This window comes from Hippoglossus stenolepis, chromosome 20, assembly GCF_022539355.2.
Source record: "Hippoglossus stenolepis isolate QCI-W04-F060 chromosome 20, HSTE1.2, whole genome shotgun sequence".
In the NCBI taxonomy this organism is placed as follows: Eukaryota; Metazoa; Chordata; class Actinopteri; order Pleuronectiformes; family Pleuronectidae; genus Hippoglossus; species Hippoglossus stenolepis.
Genome location: NC_061502.1, coordinates 12,177,414 through 12,195,967, shown reverse-complemented (window position 1 = coordinate 12,195,967; position 18,554 = coordinate 12,177,414). Strand labels below are relative to the sequence as shown.

The 18,554-nt window shown below is 44.1% G+C and overlaps 1 protein-coding gene across 3 annotated transcripts in view; it reads right to left on the bottom strand.

Annotated features, from left to right (window-relative positions):
- Positions 1-1,087: 1,087 nt before the first annotated feature.
- Positions 1,088-18,554, bottom strand: part of LOC118099687 (prospero homeobox protein 1) — a 32,604-nt gene continuing 15,137 nt past the window's right edge. For all 3 annotated transcript variants that reach the window (XM_035144392.2, XM_035144394.2, XM_035144393.2), the window contains exon 5: positions 1,088-5,789. In XM_035144392.2, the coding sequence (XP_035000283.1) occupies positions 5,604-5,789 (186 nt within the window). In that variant the 3' untranslated portion in view covers positions 1,088-5,603. The remainder of the gene's footprint in view (positions 5,790-18,554) is intronic.

The following is an 18,554-nucleotide window of genomic DNA, read 5'->3' as shown; positions in this document are numbered from 1 at the left end:
AGCAACTCCAAAACTGAGCATCAAAGCAAAAAAGTGAAAAGCAGACAGACAAGAACAAAAGAAAGAGAAGGGAACGGTGCAACGGGCAGGCGTGGTGGAAAACACAACAGAGGTCATGATAACAAAACAGCAAAATGACGCAGAGAGAACACACACAGCCTTTTTTAAAAAGTGTATTTTTCTTTAAAGACTTCTGTACTCATCAGCAAATATAATCCACACTCATGAAGCATAAAAGGTATGTGGGGAAGTGTTAAAAAATATGTAGGGAATCAAAATCTGTTCTAAAAATGATTTTCCGTGGAATTGCAGTCATTTGTGCCTTATTTTCTTTTATAACATTTCACGGCATACACATGCCATACAAAATGTATTATATTAATAATTTTTTTATAAGAATTGGTGATTTGCTTTGGTAATTTTTCAAATAAAAATGCCAAACATTTGCTGGTTTCAGCTTCTCAAAAAAGTTTATAACATTTCATATTTAAAGATCAAATGATTATCTGAGAAAGTAATTAGCAGATTAACTCATAATTATGATTACAGTTACAGCTCTAGAACAAACCTAACATCCAACTTTGTCTTTCCGCTCTTTTCTGAACTTTTCTCAAGGCGTTTATTTACTTGGCTTTTTCTCCAAAATCTTTCATCATGTTCTCAATTTCTAACAATGTTTTTAAATGATTTCTTAAATCAGTTCCAATGTTGTAGGTGGAGGTAATGATTTAACTGTGTGTGTGTGTGTGTGTGTGTGTGTGTGTGTGTGTGTGTGTGTGTGTGTGTGTGTGTGTGTGTGTGTGTGTGTGTGTGTGTGTGTGTGTGTGTGTGTGTGTTCCTGGATATGGCGACCATTGCATTTAGCATGATGAGGGGGCATCTGCAGTTGGCTGTGGAGCCTGAGGAGAAAACGATCCTCGGAAGTTGGCGATCTGTAGCCAAACCATTAATAAAATATCTGTACAAGGGTAATATCATATCGATATATAACGTAAATCTCTTTTCTGTTAATATCTGTCCAACCATTATCCACCGTCCTCACTCACACACACATTTTTTAATAGAAATGAACCACACACAACACCTGTTCTGTTTTTCATTTTTATTTCCATTTTTAATCCATTTTGCACAAGCTTGCATATATACTGCACATACATTCAGTTCATAGAGGGTGAAGGCACGAAAGGCAATTTGACTACTGGTTGTTTTTTGGGCTGGGCCAAAGTAATAGAGGGGGAACAAAATCTCAAGAGAAAATACAAAACTGCTTCAAACTAGTTTCAGCTTTCTAGCCCACCCTCGGCCCCTGTCCAGGAACAAAACACAGCAATCTGTCGTTTTGTCGTTTAAAAAAAAAAACTCCAGTTCCATTTAGCTGCCATGATCTCCATTTAATAATTTCTGTCAATTGAATGTGCACACTAGAGTACAATTTTTCTGACTTCAAATTCAGGTGTCTAAGGATCATAATCTTTTTAAGTTGGTTCTACTTAATGAAATGCAGTACAGCCTTCCCTGTTTGAAAAACAAAAGAAAACAACATCAAATAAATTAGGATAAATTAAACCAATAAATTACACAAAATCTGCAAGACAAAAAGACACCAATAAAAGAAAAAAAGCAGCCATATCGTGAGTTTTATTTTACAACCTGTGTGTAATTATTCAGACTGTATTTCAAACATGGCTGTTCCAGTTGGAATTACTGCACTAAAATCGAATAATAATGTTATACAAAAAGCATCAACAAAACACTATGTACATAACATATTGCTAAGTTATACAAAGGCAGTATGTATCACTGTAAGTCCAAGTTTGGATATTTACAAAAAAAGAGGAGCAATGTAATAATAATAAAAAATTACTACTGAAAGCATAGAGAAACAAAACCCCTTTCAAACAGGTCAGAAAACAAATCAGAGGAAATTATCATGACACACATCCACACACACACACACACCCACACACATACCAAACACACGTTGCCAACGCTTAATGAGAATCATTTACATGTCAGGATGGTACTCCCAGGGGTGGGGGTGGGGCCACAGTGTTGAGAATTGTGTCACTCACTGGTTCACAGGTTCTCATAATCGGTCTTTTCTCTCACACAGACACACGCTCACACAAACACAAGCACAATGCAAAGCGTACAGAAATTCCACAAAGTCCAAACTTTTCCCAACTGTTTGAACCCAGTAAAAAAGGGTATAAATCACATTTTTTCTCCTGTCTGCAGTCTCTCTCTCTTCTTAATTTTTTTTTACACGGTTACTGTACAACATGTGCCCCCTCCATGACACTCGTCTTCTGATGACAATGAGTTCCTGTCCCTCTCCCGGGTCAAATCTAGAGCTACGTTGGTGGCAGTCTGCCCTTGTTTTTGGACATAAGCTGGTCCACAGACTGCCAACGGGAACGCTCTGTGACATCATCATTACCCGACCACTAGCCTAATGCAGCGTTCTGTCAGCAAATATTAAAGAAACGGATGCTGGTGCAACTTCAAGGGCACTGCCGACGGGAAACAGAGCCCCATTAAAGGCATGGCAAGGGGGAAAAAAACTAAACAAAAAAAATGTCTCCTCTGTGGGTTTTAGGAGGAGTGGTTATGAGTTCAGTTGGAGAGAATGGGTCATTTCTTATTTTTTTTCCACCCTCTTTTTTTTAACCACTCTTACCCTTCCCTAGCACTCTGAGTGATAATAGAAAAAACTGTACAGCTATTCTTTGTTTCATCCTGACAGTATTTACAGCATCGACGACAATATTTCATACTCTGAAAATGGATTCCAAGTTTATTTTCTGATCTCAAGAAGACAGCCATTCAGCACAATACAAAAAGGTAAAGAAACCAAAAAGGAAAACTGGTCACAAAACCTGCAAAAAACCTACAACTATTGCTCCTAATCTACCATCAACTCACTTATTCAGAATACAGATTGAAACAAAGCCGTCACAAAAAATATCCTCAAGATTTCTTTTATGAAACAATTGCTAACAGTGCCTTTCAAAGAACTTCCACTACAGTATATATTTTTTTCATAGATTCATATTTTACATTTCTTAAAAAAGGCTATAATGTATATGTATTTAAATAACGATGTCCTAAAAATCAAATGACGCCAGAAAAGGAAAACTTGACAAAAATATTTTTAGCGCGGTATTAAGGTCTTGCTAATCCTTTTTTTGCACATAAGTCTTCATTATCCTGAAGTAATCTTTTTAGGCGCAGGAACTCTTTAACTTCAGGGCGGGGTTGCAGGAAGGGGGAGGATGGGGCGCGATAATAATCTGCGCATCAGATAAAAGTGTCCTTTCCCTTCTCCTTTGTTTGTGGCGCTTTAGAGCCCTTGGCTGGTGCTTTGAGACTCCGAGACATGAAGGGCCGAGCCCATCCTTCAGTGAGAAAAGTGTCCGGCCCGGTCTCTCAGGGCTCCGGATCTTAAGAAGAACACTGTCTGGGGAGGAGGCGGAGAAGGTGCCACATAATGATGGGAGTAGCTCTCTGTCTTTCTCTGCCTCCTTTTGTCAGGTGCTTTGTCTCACTTAGACAAGTCCGCAGGTTAAGCAACCTGCCCCCTTTTGATCTTTTGATCACAGACACACTATAAGCCAACGTTGCCGGCGTGAGATCAACGGTGAGCTCACAAAGTATTCAAGTCCTCTCGTTGCTTCAAACTTACCTCATCAAAAGGCCAGCTAACACTAACTACTTCTTAGAAATCTTAAAAGCCTGAGAGGGTTGATGAAAGTCATAAAACACTAGGTTTACATTGTACAAATCAAGTGGAAAATCTGGGATTAGCATCTCAGGTAAAAGTGAAAGGAATGGTGTTTAACAACCAGGGCACACATTGGCATCAACAGAATCATACTTTGGGTGTTAAAAGCTGCCAGCGTGGGATGGTGGGACAAGAGCTGAGAGTTTCAGGTGTGTATCGCTCTACGTCTTTGTCCGCTCTCTTTGTAGTGATGAGAGCTTCTCCATCTACCCCTGGGGTGAGTGCTTACCTTTGACCTACCATTGTTGTATTGAGAGTAGAGCTAGATAACTCAAAGGCAGGTGAACATGGAGGGAAGGAGCGGTGTGTGTGTGTTGTTTGCTAAATTAATGAACACCTGGGTTTCCATGAATTATCTTCCTTATAGTTATATATTGTTTGAGTAATTCTACTGTAGATTATCACAGTATTCTGATTTATTCAAGTATCAACTGCTATTGCCATTAAAAGCTGGCTGACTTCATCTCACGCATGAGCTAATTACTGAGTTCTTTAAAAAGCAAAACAGTAAGCAGTCAGTATGTTCAGCAATCCTGACCAGAAAACCAGATGAGTATACGATTTAGTTGAGAGCTGAACAGATGGCTTGATGAGTGGCAGCATTGTAGTTATCAAAGCTGGATACCCTACGGAAAAACTTTTGAATTGTGCACCAAATGGTCACGCTTCTTCATACCTCTGTACTTCTGCACCGTTTACTTCATTTGTATCTGCCGCTTAGCTCCCTTTGCAGCTTTGTTCCCAGACTAGTTGTGTGCAGGATAGGCTTGGTGCTATAAAACCCCAGTGCACCACTTCTAGGCAAGTGAACCCTGACCACCAAAAATGAAATAAAAACCAAAGTCCACGTTAGGAATGGACAGACTAAAAGAAGAGTAAGGAGAAGGATGGGAAATGGGGCGCAGAAACATTTCAGAATCTAAACTCTTGTGGAATAAAATTAATAGCAATAATTTATTTTTTTCTGCAGCGGCATCAAAGGACAAACAAATTGTGAAGTGCCAATCTTCAGCAAGCAATGATGACAAATAATAATAATAATAAACAACAATAATAATAATCAAAATAATAATGTACACCCAATAAACACAATGCCCTACTTGCCTGGAAAACACACTTCAAAACATGGTAGAGCTCAGTAGCTATTTAAAAACAGTCCCAAGTCCCACAGACCAGTACAGACCAGTACCTCGAGTCCAGTCTTAATCCAGTAATAAACTCACTAGGCCTTGTTTTTGTGTGAATGTGTGTATGACGGTCCTATGAGGGACGTCCATAGTAGCACAGTCTTTGCGGGGAAAGTTCATGTGGACACCCACTGGATTTTGGAGGAAAAGTGCTGGGTGCCATAATTGAATAAAGTCTTTAAGGAACCCAGCCTATGTTCTTAGTAGTGTAAATGGGAACTCAAGATCTCCTTTCACAGACTGAGGACTTAGTTAGTGTTGATCATATAACAAGCCTAAACGGATTAGGGATCACACAGTCCAGAAAACACCCAGTAAGATTAGAGTCTCTTCAGTTCATCAGAATCTTAAAAAAAACAAAACAAATAATAACCATCATGATAATTATCATATAAGAAGAACAACAACACAATAGCTAGGTCATTTAGGAACTGCCACAGAGGCTCCAGATTGGGAATGCTACTTCATAACTTTCATACATTCAAAAAATAAAAAATAAACTGGAAATCAAATGTAGGGTCAGTGAAAAGGAAATGAAAACAAAAGAGAAAATCATTCTGAAATTCTACGAAATCAGAGAAAATTTAAAAAGCGCAAAGCGTCGAGCGAGGAGGAGGACGAGGAGGGGAAATTTACTCATGTAGAAGCTCTTGGAGACAGTTGGGGGACTTGAAGATCTCGGGGACCTCGCTGTCCAGTTTGCAGATGACCTTGTAGATGGCCTTCTTCCAGGATGGGTCTACGTCTTTGCCCGCCACGATGGCGTTGAAGAACTCTCTCAGTGTGATTTCTGCCACCTCCAGGAAGCGATCAGGGACCTGAACAGACACAAGGAGAATATAAGTGGTTAATCATTTGTTTCATCAATTGACCTTACTATTCCTGAAAATACCATGAACCCTTGAACACCTGACAGAATTCCTTCTCACAGCTCAGTTACATTTTGCAGCCTGCAGTAGTTTCTTTGCATTATCCTCAACACTGTCAACTCCTCAGCTGTAGAAAAGGCTCATATTTTCCACAGTGGATGTAAAACCATAAATCTTTGATATCTTCAGTATCTACTTCCTTAAAAGCCAGTTGAGGCGTCGGCCTGAGAAAAGTCACTTCTTGTGAATTCTCAGGTTTCTCACAACCCACACTTCCCTCCCCGCAACACGGTGAGCATGACATCTTTATGAGTCCCACTGTAAATCTGTGACCAAACGAGAGCGGAGCTGAGCGACGAGCAGTAGAGAGGTGCTGGCGAAAGAGGAAGTACTAAATGCTTTGGGAACGGGGAGACACGCCGCCTCTTTAGAGTCCCTGACAGCAGCACTCACCGACACCATGGAGATGATTAGTCTGGCAAAGATCTGTGACACCTTCCCCCAAGCCAACACTCTGTCACACACACATACGCACACACGCTCATGCAGGCGTGAGCACACACACCAGCGCACACACCTCCTTGTGCCAAGGAGATGACACATCCTGCAGTGTGACAGAGCTCTACATAATGCTCGCTATACACACACACACTAGCTACCCTGGTGTGTTTGGCTGAGTGTCTTTCCTTGATTCAAAGCTCCAGGGCGACGCAGCCTTCAGGGGTCACCTGCTTGGATAATGCTGACTGTCTCCCTGCCCACCTCCCTTGATGCTCACACACAGTCGCACACACACATATACAGCAGCAGCAGCAGCTTGCCCAAATGCCTGACAGTGCGCACTCCATGCCGCTCCTCTCCTCCAGTGTCCTGCAGATACTCATCAGGAGTGTCAGGACACAGCAAGGTTAGTGGCCACTGGTACACACACACACACGCATAGATGGACATGTGCACACACAATCAAACACGCAGACCGGCCTTTTTACACACACTCTTATACACACATGGGACAGCCACCAGCCCCCCCTTGGGGTGATGAATGGAGGCTAAGGTGTGTGTGTGTGTGTGTGTGTGTGTGTGTGTGTGTGTGTGTGTGTGTGTGTGTGTGTGTGTGTGTATCCACTACTCAAGTGAAAAGGTGAGACTTGAATTAGGAGCTTGCACGCTCTGCGTATGTGTGTGTTTGACACAGAGAGAGAGAGAGAAAACACAAGCTAACCCAATTCCCCAAATATTGAATTCCCCTCTGGAGGGAGAAAAGTGGATATAATTCATTGTTTGGGCTCCTGTCGTCTCTGAAATACTGGCACAATGACCCTGGTTTGAGGGCAACTTTGTGTGTACACGTTGTACAGTAAGAGTGCGCGTGGGCATGCGCACGCTTTTCCCAAAAGACCTCGCTAACGGGCCGGTGCAGCACGACACCCTCGGCGTTAGACGCAGGGAGTGCCGCATTACTAAGAATATTCCTGCATGGAATTTCTCCTGACGTTTTGACTATAAAAGGACAGCAAAATGCTGACTGCAAGGAGAAAGCAATGTCAAGGAGAAAAGGGTATTGGTATTTCAGATCCTCTTGACTGAGAGAGTGAGAATGGGAGGGAGGGAGGGAGAGAGGGAGATGGTGAGAGAAGGAGGGGCTGAGAAGAGTCTAAGGAGAGAGAGAGGGGTGAGAGAACAGAGGGAGTTATTCCTGTCCCACCAGCCTTTGTTTTGTGACTACATGTGAGTTGTGTATGTGAGCGAGCTGCCTCCTGATCAGCAGTGAGCCTTAACTGTTTGCAACCCCTCCCATGTCCCTCTCTATCCCCTCTCACTCCCCCCTCTTCATCTCTCTCGCTCTCTAGGGTCAGCTGTTGGGCCTTTGTTCCAGAGGCATTGTGGGGGATTATCCAGTGTGGCCGTTCATTCGCTGGGCTGTCCGGTAAATGGGGCCAATCGCGTGGCTAACAATCCTTCATACATATTTCATAGGGCTTTTTAACAACTTCTCAGCAGAGCCCCAAAATTAAAGGACAGATGTACAAAGAGGGAGGGAGGGAAAGGCATGAAAAAAGAGTAGAGGGATGGAGAGTTTTGTGTGTGTGAGGAATGACGGCTGGAAAAGGCTAAATGAGGGTACTGAGAGTACATCTACACTACGCTGGCAAAATTTGAAAATGCATCTTTTTCTCTTTGGCTTTCAGCTGCGTTTTTCTCACTTGGAGAATATACAATTTCCAGAGTGGGTTAATATTCTCGCTTTATGTTTTAGTTCAGACGAGGAAACTGGAGCCTCTGGAAAATTATGACATTTGCTCGATTATTCATGGCGTGTGACTTTCTGACACCTTTTATATACTTTTATATAGACGGTTGCATAACACCATTTTTGCCTCAGCCTTTATTTATGATTATTTTTGCCATGATCATCAAATTTGATTTGGTCCGGCAGCGTTGCAGGAAATATTGTAGTAATATGTAATCATTTCTAAGCCACAATCAAAATACTCTTGTACGCGTGTTCAGTAAACGCAAATGGAAAAGTATGAAAATAAAAACTTAATCATGATTTTTACTGTATGAGGTGAAGAAGAGTTGAACTCTCTTTTCCTCCTCTATTGTGATTGTTTTGCAGTGTGTAGTTCAGAAGAGGAAGCGAGGACAAGCATGACTGTGGCTGACTTCGTCAATGTCGTACTGTCTGAAAATGAAGTGGTTTTGCTCTGAGAGAAGGTGCGAGAAAGACAGAGAGAATAGAAGTGTGTCTCTGCAGCGGGGAGTACAAAAAAACTCCTGCTTTCGTGAAAAGGGATATTATTGCTGATCTACCCCTGTGTAATACAATATGAAAGGAGGAAGATCGGGAGGGAAAAGGGGAGAAAAGAATTAACAAAGGGGATAAAGCTTGTCTCTTATACACACACACACTCGTACACACACACACTTTTTGCCCTAAACTTGCATCCTGCTGTGTGTTGGGTAAATACCAATCAAGAATAAAGAAAGAGAGGAAGAAAGAGCAAGGGAGCGCTGACAGCAATGAGGCGGTTAATCACTCTCATTCACCGACCCCCCTCCCCGCTCTCCCCCATTCTCTCCACCTCTCTCCATCTCGCTCTCTCGTGACAGGTTGCTTTGAGACAGAAGGATAAGCTCTTTTTCAGAGAGAGGGAATCGGATTTCCTGCTTTTTGATGAGATAATAAAATATGACGGAGGACAATAGGAGCCTGTGGACGGCTTGCTGGGAGCTATTCACTTCAGCAGTGGCCCCTGTCTTAAGACTGCTTAGACAAACGTTTAAAAAAGTAGCCAGAGGCCCAGGCCCTCATATACGGGCTACTGTTACACGCGCACACACACCGACTGTGCGCGTGTGTTTCGGCAATGCCTGAGAAATCTGCTCTCTCCCGGTGACTCAGGGTTGGCTGTTTGTTTGGCCAACATGTTTCTCCCCCTTGCTTTTGGGAACTGTCAGGAGATGTATTGCACCTTCTATTTGCACAGCGTTGGCCAAACAAGACGAGACCCTGGAAGATAAGGCTGTGTGTGTGTGTGTGTGTGTGTGTGTGTGTGTGTGTGTGTGTGTGTGTGTGTGTGTGTGTGTGTGTGTGTGTGTGTGTGTGTGTGTGTGTACGTGAGTAGTATGTGCGCTAGCGAGCTGCAGCCTTGAAGGATGAAATGCAGGGACACATTCGCCCCTGCTGCCAACCAGGTTAATTCCTAACCCCGACTCAGCCTGGGAATAGCAGCTCTTCCCATGGTTTTCGGCCACTGTATTTGTGTGTGAAACGGGCGATTGATAGATTTTTGTAATGTACTACATTCCAGGGTGGGTTATCAATGTCTCTTTGGAGTGAGTGCATCTTCTGCTGACAGTGAAACATACGTTTAAAAACAAGAGGTGAAACTGTGACATCTCAGTGAGTCAAGCCAGAGCTTCCCAAACCTCGAGCACACACAGGAGGACCCTGTGCCTCGCATATCTGCTCTGATCAATAATCTACAAAGGCCTTGATAAGCTCTTGGCCCACACTGTCACTTTAGCCAAACACAACCCATGTCCCCTTTCTTCCTACACCTCGTTGCACTTGTCCCCTAACCCCCTCTGCTACTGATAAGACTGTGCCATGGCCGAAGAGTCCAAACAACTTGGGAAAGATTGAGCAGAGTCGCATGGGGATTCTCGGTTCCTTTTGTTTTTCCTCAAGTGCTCTCTTTTCTCCGTTTTCGCAACAATCTCTCATTTGTGACGTGCGGATCAGTGCTCGCTTCTGCTAGAGACGACTGGGACGGGAAACAGGCCTCAAAGCTGAGCAAACACCAGCCACCCTCACTCCACTGATAGCCTTGAGAACACGGAGCCTTGAGGGATTGCGTATACATGTTTGTGTGTGTTTGTGTGTGTTTGTGTGTGTGTATGTAAGTGTCACATGGGCTCCTCTCAAGGTGCACCTCCTCTGGGGAGTCAAGGACAGGACAGGGTCAAAGACACTGATGAAGTAGCTCCCCTATCCCATCTTCCTCATTCCTCCCTCCACCTTTTCTTGCCTCCTCCTCCCCCACCTTTAGACACACACACACACACACACACACACACACACACACACACACACACACACACACACACACACACTGAGAATTCATATCACATCATGGCCTCTCTTGACATCCCCTCTTGCTCTTTCCCTCTGTTTCTATAAACCTGGGGTCATTGGGGAGGATGTTGACTTCATATCAAGTCAAGCAAACAGCCAAGGAAGCCAGAAATCACTGTTCAAACCTTGTTTGGAGACTAAAAAATTTATTGTATGGTAGATTGAGAGAATGCAATCTAAATTGAGGGGGGTCATGCAGTGCTGTAACCGGGGCCTCCAGGGGTCAGGAAGTCAGCCCGGCTCATAGAGGCCGAGAGAGCAGGAGGCAGAAGGGAAAGAAAGGAGCGAGGGAGTCTGGAAGATAGGAACAGGACATCTGGAGAGGAGGAGAACAGAGGGAGGGAGGGAGAGGAAGAATAGAGGGGTAGGAGGAAGGAGGGTGTGGGTGGGCGGGCGAACAATAAAGGAAGGAGCGCAAGGAGCTGCAGCGAAGGAGGGAGGGAAGATGGATGGGTGGATGGATGGAAGGAAGGAGATGGGATGGAAGGGCAAGTGGGGGAAGAAGATGGCAGGAGAGGAAGGAAGAATATTAAACTGCAGATTGGATGCAAGGAGGCAAAGATTGCATCTGTGTGTGTGTGTGTGTGTGTGCGTGTGCGTTTGGGTGAGTGAGTGAGTGAAGGGGGACAGGCATGACTTATGTTGCGTGGACCTAAATCTGGTTACATAGTCGTCTTATGGGAACAAAAACCAAGACACTATAATTATTTATTTTAAGGTGAAGTTTTTAGGTTAGATTTAGGGTCTCTAGGAAATTAGTCAATGTAAATGGTCAGTATTTATATAGTGCTTTTCTAGTTTTGACGACCACTCAAAGCACTTGTGTGTCCTTTGAAATCATGGACGACCGTGTGTGTGTGTGTGTGTGTGTGTGTGTGTGTGTGTGTGTGTGTGTGTGTGTGTGTGTGTGTGTGTGTGTGTGTGTGTGTGTGTGTGTGTGTGTGTGTGTGTGTGTGTGTGTGTGTGTGTGTGTGTGTGTGTGAGAGTGAATGGGGGAGTTACTTTGACACATCTGCAGCTCTGATGCACGCCCTGGTCATTTTGGCATGAGTCCCTTTGCCACGCTTCATTACTCACTTACACACACACACACACACGCAGGGAGACCAAAATGGTCCAGAAATAATGACATAATCAGCAGCTGTGCCACAGAGCAGGCTGCCCCTCACAAGGTGACCAGGGACGGGAGGAGGAGGAGGAGGATGAGGAGGGAAGAAGGAGGGAGGAGAGGGTAGAAGAAGCGAGGAGGAGGAGGAGGGGGGGGGGTGCTGTTGGAAAATACAGGGACAAGGGAGAATCAAATGTAGTGTGTGAGCGCAGTGAGAGGATGTGTTTGTGTGAGAGCAGGTGAGAAAAGGCGAGAGGGGGGATCATGTAGTTCTTTATGTTTAAGTGATTCCTCGCTACCCCTGGAGCCCCGGGCTTTAAACACAGCTCTGGTCATTTCATCAGCGCACAGAATAAAGTGGCTTATTCTCACATACACACTTGCACATGTGACCACACACACACACACACACACACACACACACACACACACACACACACACACACACACACACGGCGAAGAAAAGACCTGTCAGGCGACGTCAAACGGGGGCCCTCGATGGCCCCCGGCTATTCACTGAGAAGCAGATGATCCCGCTCTCTATTCTTTTCTTTTCCTAACTCTTCTCTCTAAGAGAATTAAAAAGCCATAAGACAAGATGGAAATGACGCTCGTGACACAGCGGAGGTCTGGTGTAATATCTGAAGATTAGTTTGAATCTTTACCTTTGTCAATGAGGTTATGTTTTCATCTGCGCTTGTTTTGTTACCAGCAGGATTACACAAAAACTACTAAACTGATTTCCAGGAAATTTTGTGAAGGGGTGGGGCATGACCCAGGCAAGAACCCGGGGGCAGATCCAGAATTTATCTTTTCACTTTCTTTAACATTACGAGTTTTATACAGTTTTGGTAACCTTATAACTTTTTTGTTGAACTCTCAGTGAAAAATGTATGTTTAGCGGACTAATATTCATGAGTGAGTGCAATTTGGTGCGGATCCAAATAAAAATCCAGATCTAGTGAATTTAAATGTGGTTTCACAAGGGCACTGTTTGGCCTTGGCAGATATATGTACTCGACTAAGTGCCATTCTAGTTTTTTAATAAATGCCACCAGATACCAAGAGACAAACTGGATTTCCAGTCAAAAACACTTTCTCACATTTCTTTAGCGGCATCTTGCAGATTGCAGATATTTACTTTATGGTACGCTGTCAACAGTTTTAATAGGGACTATTTATTTACTAGAAAGTGGTTCCAATGAAAACCGTTGCTAACGTGTTCTGTGGATTGACAGAGAGCCTATTTCTGGATAGATGTTGCATTTTTTATTTTTTTATTTTTTTTCAATGCAGTTTTATAACGGGTAGAATTTTCAAACCAGACGTGATATTTTTAGTTAAAAATGTTTTTTTAAATGTTAGTGCACAAACCTTTCAAACCACTAGCATCAGATATTTATTAAATCTCACAGTCTCAGCTAGTATCTGTGATCAGCAGGTGCAAACACACACACACACACACACACACGGTTGTACCTATACAAGGACAGCAAGTACTCATTATTTTTTGCTGTATATGACAGTATCACGTTCAGCTGTAATGGGCGAGTGATAAATGCACAGGTACAGAAGGGATGGTTGTTGGGATGAGATCTTTTCTCAATGGGAATGAAGGAGAACAGGGGAGATGCTGCAGATTTGAGGGGAAAGAGAAGGGGGTGAGTGTGTGTGTGTGTGTGTGTTGTTGACTTAAACCCACTGGCAAATTGTATCGGTTGTATTTTTGGCAGCTCTGAACCTAAATCTATACGGCATATACAGCTTTTTATCTCTCTCCTTCTATCCTCTACCTCTTTTTGTCTTCAATCGCTCTTCAAAGAGAACCCTAGAGCCTTTCAGAGAACACACCAAACTCCTGGGTGTTTTTCTAAGGTACTCGCGTATGTTTATACATGTTTGAGTCTGTGTCTGCGTCTTGGCCTTTTGCATTCAGTGCAACAGCCGTGACCTTTTCACCTCCAATTCCCTGCGGTCGAACCCCGGTCAAAGACACAGCCCACACCCACGCACACTAACACACCGTGTCCTGCGCTGCGAGAACACCGGGAATAAAGGAGTGCAAGACGCAGAGGGGAAAAGCAGGAGGTGGAGAAGGAGGAGGAGAAAAAAGACATTAGCCTCTCTGGGTGGAGAACAAATGGAGACCCGAGAGGGACATGAAGAGGAGGAACGAGGGAGGGAGGGGGGGAAGGAGAGGTGAAGCACACAATACTATGGGGCATGGCGGTTGGACAGACAGCATCTGCTCACGGCTCTCTGTGGCTCTGGTAATGGATGGAGAGACACTGAGAGAGCAGGAAGGAGGGAGATGAGGAGACAGGGGGATGGAAAGCAGGAAAGAAAAAGGGAGGAGGAAAGGATGGTCGAGGGAAAAGGCAAAGGGAAGAGGAGAGGGACTTGGAGTGGAAAAGTCAAACTTAAGAAAGTTTTCTGTCACTTTTTTTTTGTGGGGGGGGGGTGGCAAACAGAGGACAAGTGTGTGTGTTTGTTGATGGATGTTATCATTTCAATTGGAGGGATGACAGACAGATGGATAGACAAAAGAGGAAGAGGGACACAAGGGGTGATACATCTTTCCAAAAGGAGAAAGAGCAGCTGATAAGGGAGGACACATGATACCTGTGTGTGTGTGTGTGTGTGTGTGTGTGTGTGTGTGTGTGTGTGTGTGTGTGTGTGTGTGTGTGTGTGTGTGTGTGTGTGTGTGTGTGTGTGTGTGTGTGTGTGTGTGTGTGTGTGTGTGTGTGTGTGTGTGTGTGAGGATGTAGGCTTCTCACCGCTTTCGCATTGAGATCATAGGGACTTCCTCTTTTAAATGGCGAGGTGTGTGTTTGCATGCGTGTGTGTGTGTGTCCTCTGTGGGAGGAGTGGTCACTGACAGAGGAAACTTGGCCTCGTCTGTCTTGTGGAAATCTGAGAGTTTCCCAGAGCCATCATAAAACTGCCTCTTTATCGGACCCCACCTCTCTCTCTCCCTCTCGCCCTCGCCGTCTCTCGCCCATTACCAGGTCACACACATTCCTGTCTTATGAAAGATGATGTGTGTTGTCATTGGGGGGGTTCAAAGACTGACAGAGGGGGCTGCGGAGTAGAAAGAAAAGGACACGAGAGCGAGAATTTTCACTTGAGTCCTCACATGAAAGCACTCTTTCGCTCAAAGTCAAGGCTTCGGGAGGCCGGGTGTTTCGGAGGACTTTGATGGTGATGGACAGAGCGAATGAGAAGCGGAGAAGAAAGAGAAGAAGAGAGAGGATCAGGAGGGGGTGCTGAGAAGAGAGGAAAGTAGAGCCAGGGTCTAGGTAATTAACGGCAAGCTCTTTAATTACCGCTGGTGTTCATTGTGCCAGAAGGAATGTGACAATTATGCCATTAAAACTTCCTAATGGGGGGAAAAAGCGAGAGAGGGGGAGAGGAGAGGGAGGGGGGGGTAACGGAAGACATGCAAAAGAGGAGGATGAAAGAATGAAAGGAGAGAGGCAACAGAAGGAAGAGAGAACGACGAGAGAGAGTGAGGGAGGAGGGATATGAAAGGAAAAGGGGAAACAATCGCGACAAAAGAGGAGCTGGGAGGGAGATGGGGAGCGTATTAGGCCAGCACAGTGACAGAGCAGATTAGCATCAAACAAGAAAGGCCACAGACATGTGTGCGTCTCTCTGAGTGTGTGTGTGTGTGTGTGTGTGTTTGTGTGTGTAATCACTGAAACAGAGGACATATTCATTCCAAAGACGCCACCAAGGTGGATGGAACTTTGATGATGCAGAAGCTGGCAAAGGGAAAACTCGGTGTGTGTGTGCTTGCTGAATCTGCGTAGGCTCCTGTTTCAAGTGGTGGTGCAGGTAGGTAGGGGAGGAAGAGGAGGAGGAGGAGGAGGAGGAGGAGGTGGAGGAGAAAAGGGGAGAGATCCACAGAAAAGGGCCTTGGGGGCATCCTGATACACATCCAGTACATTTCCATCTCCACGTTCCCTCTATGACTCACACACACACACACACACACGCACACGCGTGTACGCGCTCACACGTAAGACGGAAAAACATAACAAATGTGTCTATGCACATATATAATACACACAAACACATCATTCCCACACGAACAGCAAACAGCAAAAAAACACACAACCTACGCAGCCGCGCTCGCAAACACATGGTCAAACACACAAATAACACCCACACACACACACAAAAAGCCACACACAAACACGGAGTCTTCGTGCTCACCAAGGCGGTTGGTTTGTCAGGGGGGTTAGAATTTGCATGGCTGGGCAAATTTTCCTTGTGTTAAACTCTAATCAGCTCCTGTATCTCTCAGACACCTGCCCAGCAAAAAAAAAAACCTTAATATGCAAAACACCTTCCCTCCCTCCCCCAATCCTCCTCCTCCTCCTCTGCCGCCCTCGTCCCCCCTCACCGCCGCAGCTCCTCGGCCAACAGAAGACTTATTCACCTGGCCTCCCTCACTCTTTTCCTCCCTGTCTGTCTTCTTGCAAATTTTCACATTTATGTATGCAAATAGGCTGTTCCCCTTAAGCCATTTTTTTTTTACAACAGTAGCTTCCTGGTGCCAGGAGAAGAATGATAGTCTTGTCTGAGGTGTGACAGGAAATGCATGCTCCACAAGAGAAGGCGTTTGTCAGCGGGAAAAGACAGCACTTTATTCTGCAGTTTGGACAGGCATTGCATATCCACAGTGTTGTGTGTAATTTTATGTTTTGGAACTTGTACTGCCATAGTTGTGGATGGTTGTTTAAGTCCTGCAAACCTGTAAGAATATTTTAGATCTACTTTAATCATTCAAAGATTCATGTGAATACTTTTGAACTGTATAAAATCAAGTTTAAATTTTGCCCAAATCATCTGTAACCTACAAACAAGCTACACATGGATATATCTTTAACCTCTAATAATTTAAAGGCTCTAAGTCAAGCTTAAGCTAAATTTAAAGTCCCATGAAAAACATATTATCTTTTCACTTCTCTATGTTTTTGCTGCACTTTGCATAAAGATGTTTGAGCAGAGTTTGATACTTGATGGAAAAGTTTTTCTGTGCTCTAAGAGCATAATTATATGATGTCGCAGTTTGGAGGCCAAACTATAACCTGTACAGTTTACATATGTGTGATGTGGAAGTTGAAATCTGCAGAACACACACGGAGCACGAACTTTCCATTGAAGTAGGAGGCATGTCATGTCTACCCAGATGAAAAGTATTTGTATATTCAGATGTTCAGGGTTTTTTTATTAGTGAAAGAAACAGTATTCTGTTAAAGTTTTTGTGGGAAATAAATATCAGACGCAAATTATTATTCCAAGTAGGATATTTTAAATGTCTTCAAAAATATATTTGGTGGAAATCTTTCAACAATGTCTCCAAAACTATAACGTACAGTAAATATAAGTATTACGTTTCTGAGCTATGTTTTTTTTTTTTTAGGGAAATGATGTTTACTGTATAGTAGATGTCAGGTTATTTACCATAAACAGCATAATTTGATATGAAAACAGAAAACATGCTTTCAGGACCAGGAAAATGAACATACTCAAACAATAACATAATTTGTCTTACATATTCCCCAAAAACCCTCCTAAAACTACCAATACACCAAATTAAAGTTTCTCTTAATGAAAGTTGATGGTGGGCTGTAGGTTGGTGTCGCTCAGCTTGAATTAAAGTTATTTTCCTGTCTGATTTCTGCAGTGGTCATGATATGAGTAACTGAACAGAAGGAACAGTGTCATTTTTCTTTTTTTGTTGGCACTTTGCTCTGATGGACTGGGCTTATTAAGACCTCATATATACAAGTGCTTCTGCCTGCCAGAGTCTCTCAAAGCCTCCCTTAAGAGGGCTGAAGATGGATGTGGGGAAGTGTGTGTGTGTGGGTGTGTGGGTGTGGATGGGTGCACGGAGAGGAGCCCCAGTGGACAAATAACGGACAGAGAGAGATTGACGGAAACTGAGAGAAAGAGAGTGAAGCACTTTAAATGTGAGCGCTTGCAAAACTCCCACTGCTCGCAAGGGCACTTCCCTCCTGCACGTTATCTCTCTTTCAACCCCTCTCTCCTTCTACCCTTCTTTCTCCCCTTTCCATTCCCCCTTGACTCCCTTTCTCCCTTCCTCCCTCCCTCCATCGCTTTCTCCTTTGTCTCCGAGCTCTCACCCCCATCCCCTATCTATCCATCTCCCTCTTCCCCCTCTCCCCCTCTTTCTCTCCCCTTCCTCTCACTAAAACAGTAGGACGCTTAACCTTGATAGCAGTGAGATTTTTCCCCCCTCAAAGTGACACATACACACACACACACACACACACACACACACTGGAGAAGTGCTTTGCCAGCATGCCAGGCCGGTCCAAGGGACGGCTGTACCCTTCGAGGTGAACAGGACACTGGGAAATGCAGCAACAACAAAACACTCGCACACATACACGAACGCACATAGACTCGATCTCTCTCCATCAAATGCACACACACACACACCCACAGGCAGACACACACAAACCCAGATCACTCCAGGTCCTTCTTAACACAAGCCTTTAAAAGGTCTATTGTCAGCTGACATTGAGAGAGCGCTGGCGATCCTGTAACGATACACACACACACACACACACACACACACACACACACACACACACACACACACACACACACACACACGGACATCAAGGTGGCAAAAGGAGAAGTAGGAAAACTAAAACATATGAAAGGTGAAGTTGTCCACTGACAATTTATGATTACAATTATCTGGAAGATAGTCACACGCACATAAACACCTCACCACAGGTGACAGGAAAATGAAGACAGGGAAGTCAAATGTGGTTTCTCAAACACACACACGCACTGAGGGGAAATTAACGGTGAGGAAGACGCAAAACAAGCGAGGTAGCACTAAAGTTTCTTCCTCATTGGACACAAGTTCCTCACATCTCTATATGACTGGAGCCTGTGATGCACACTTTTGAAATTATGT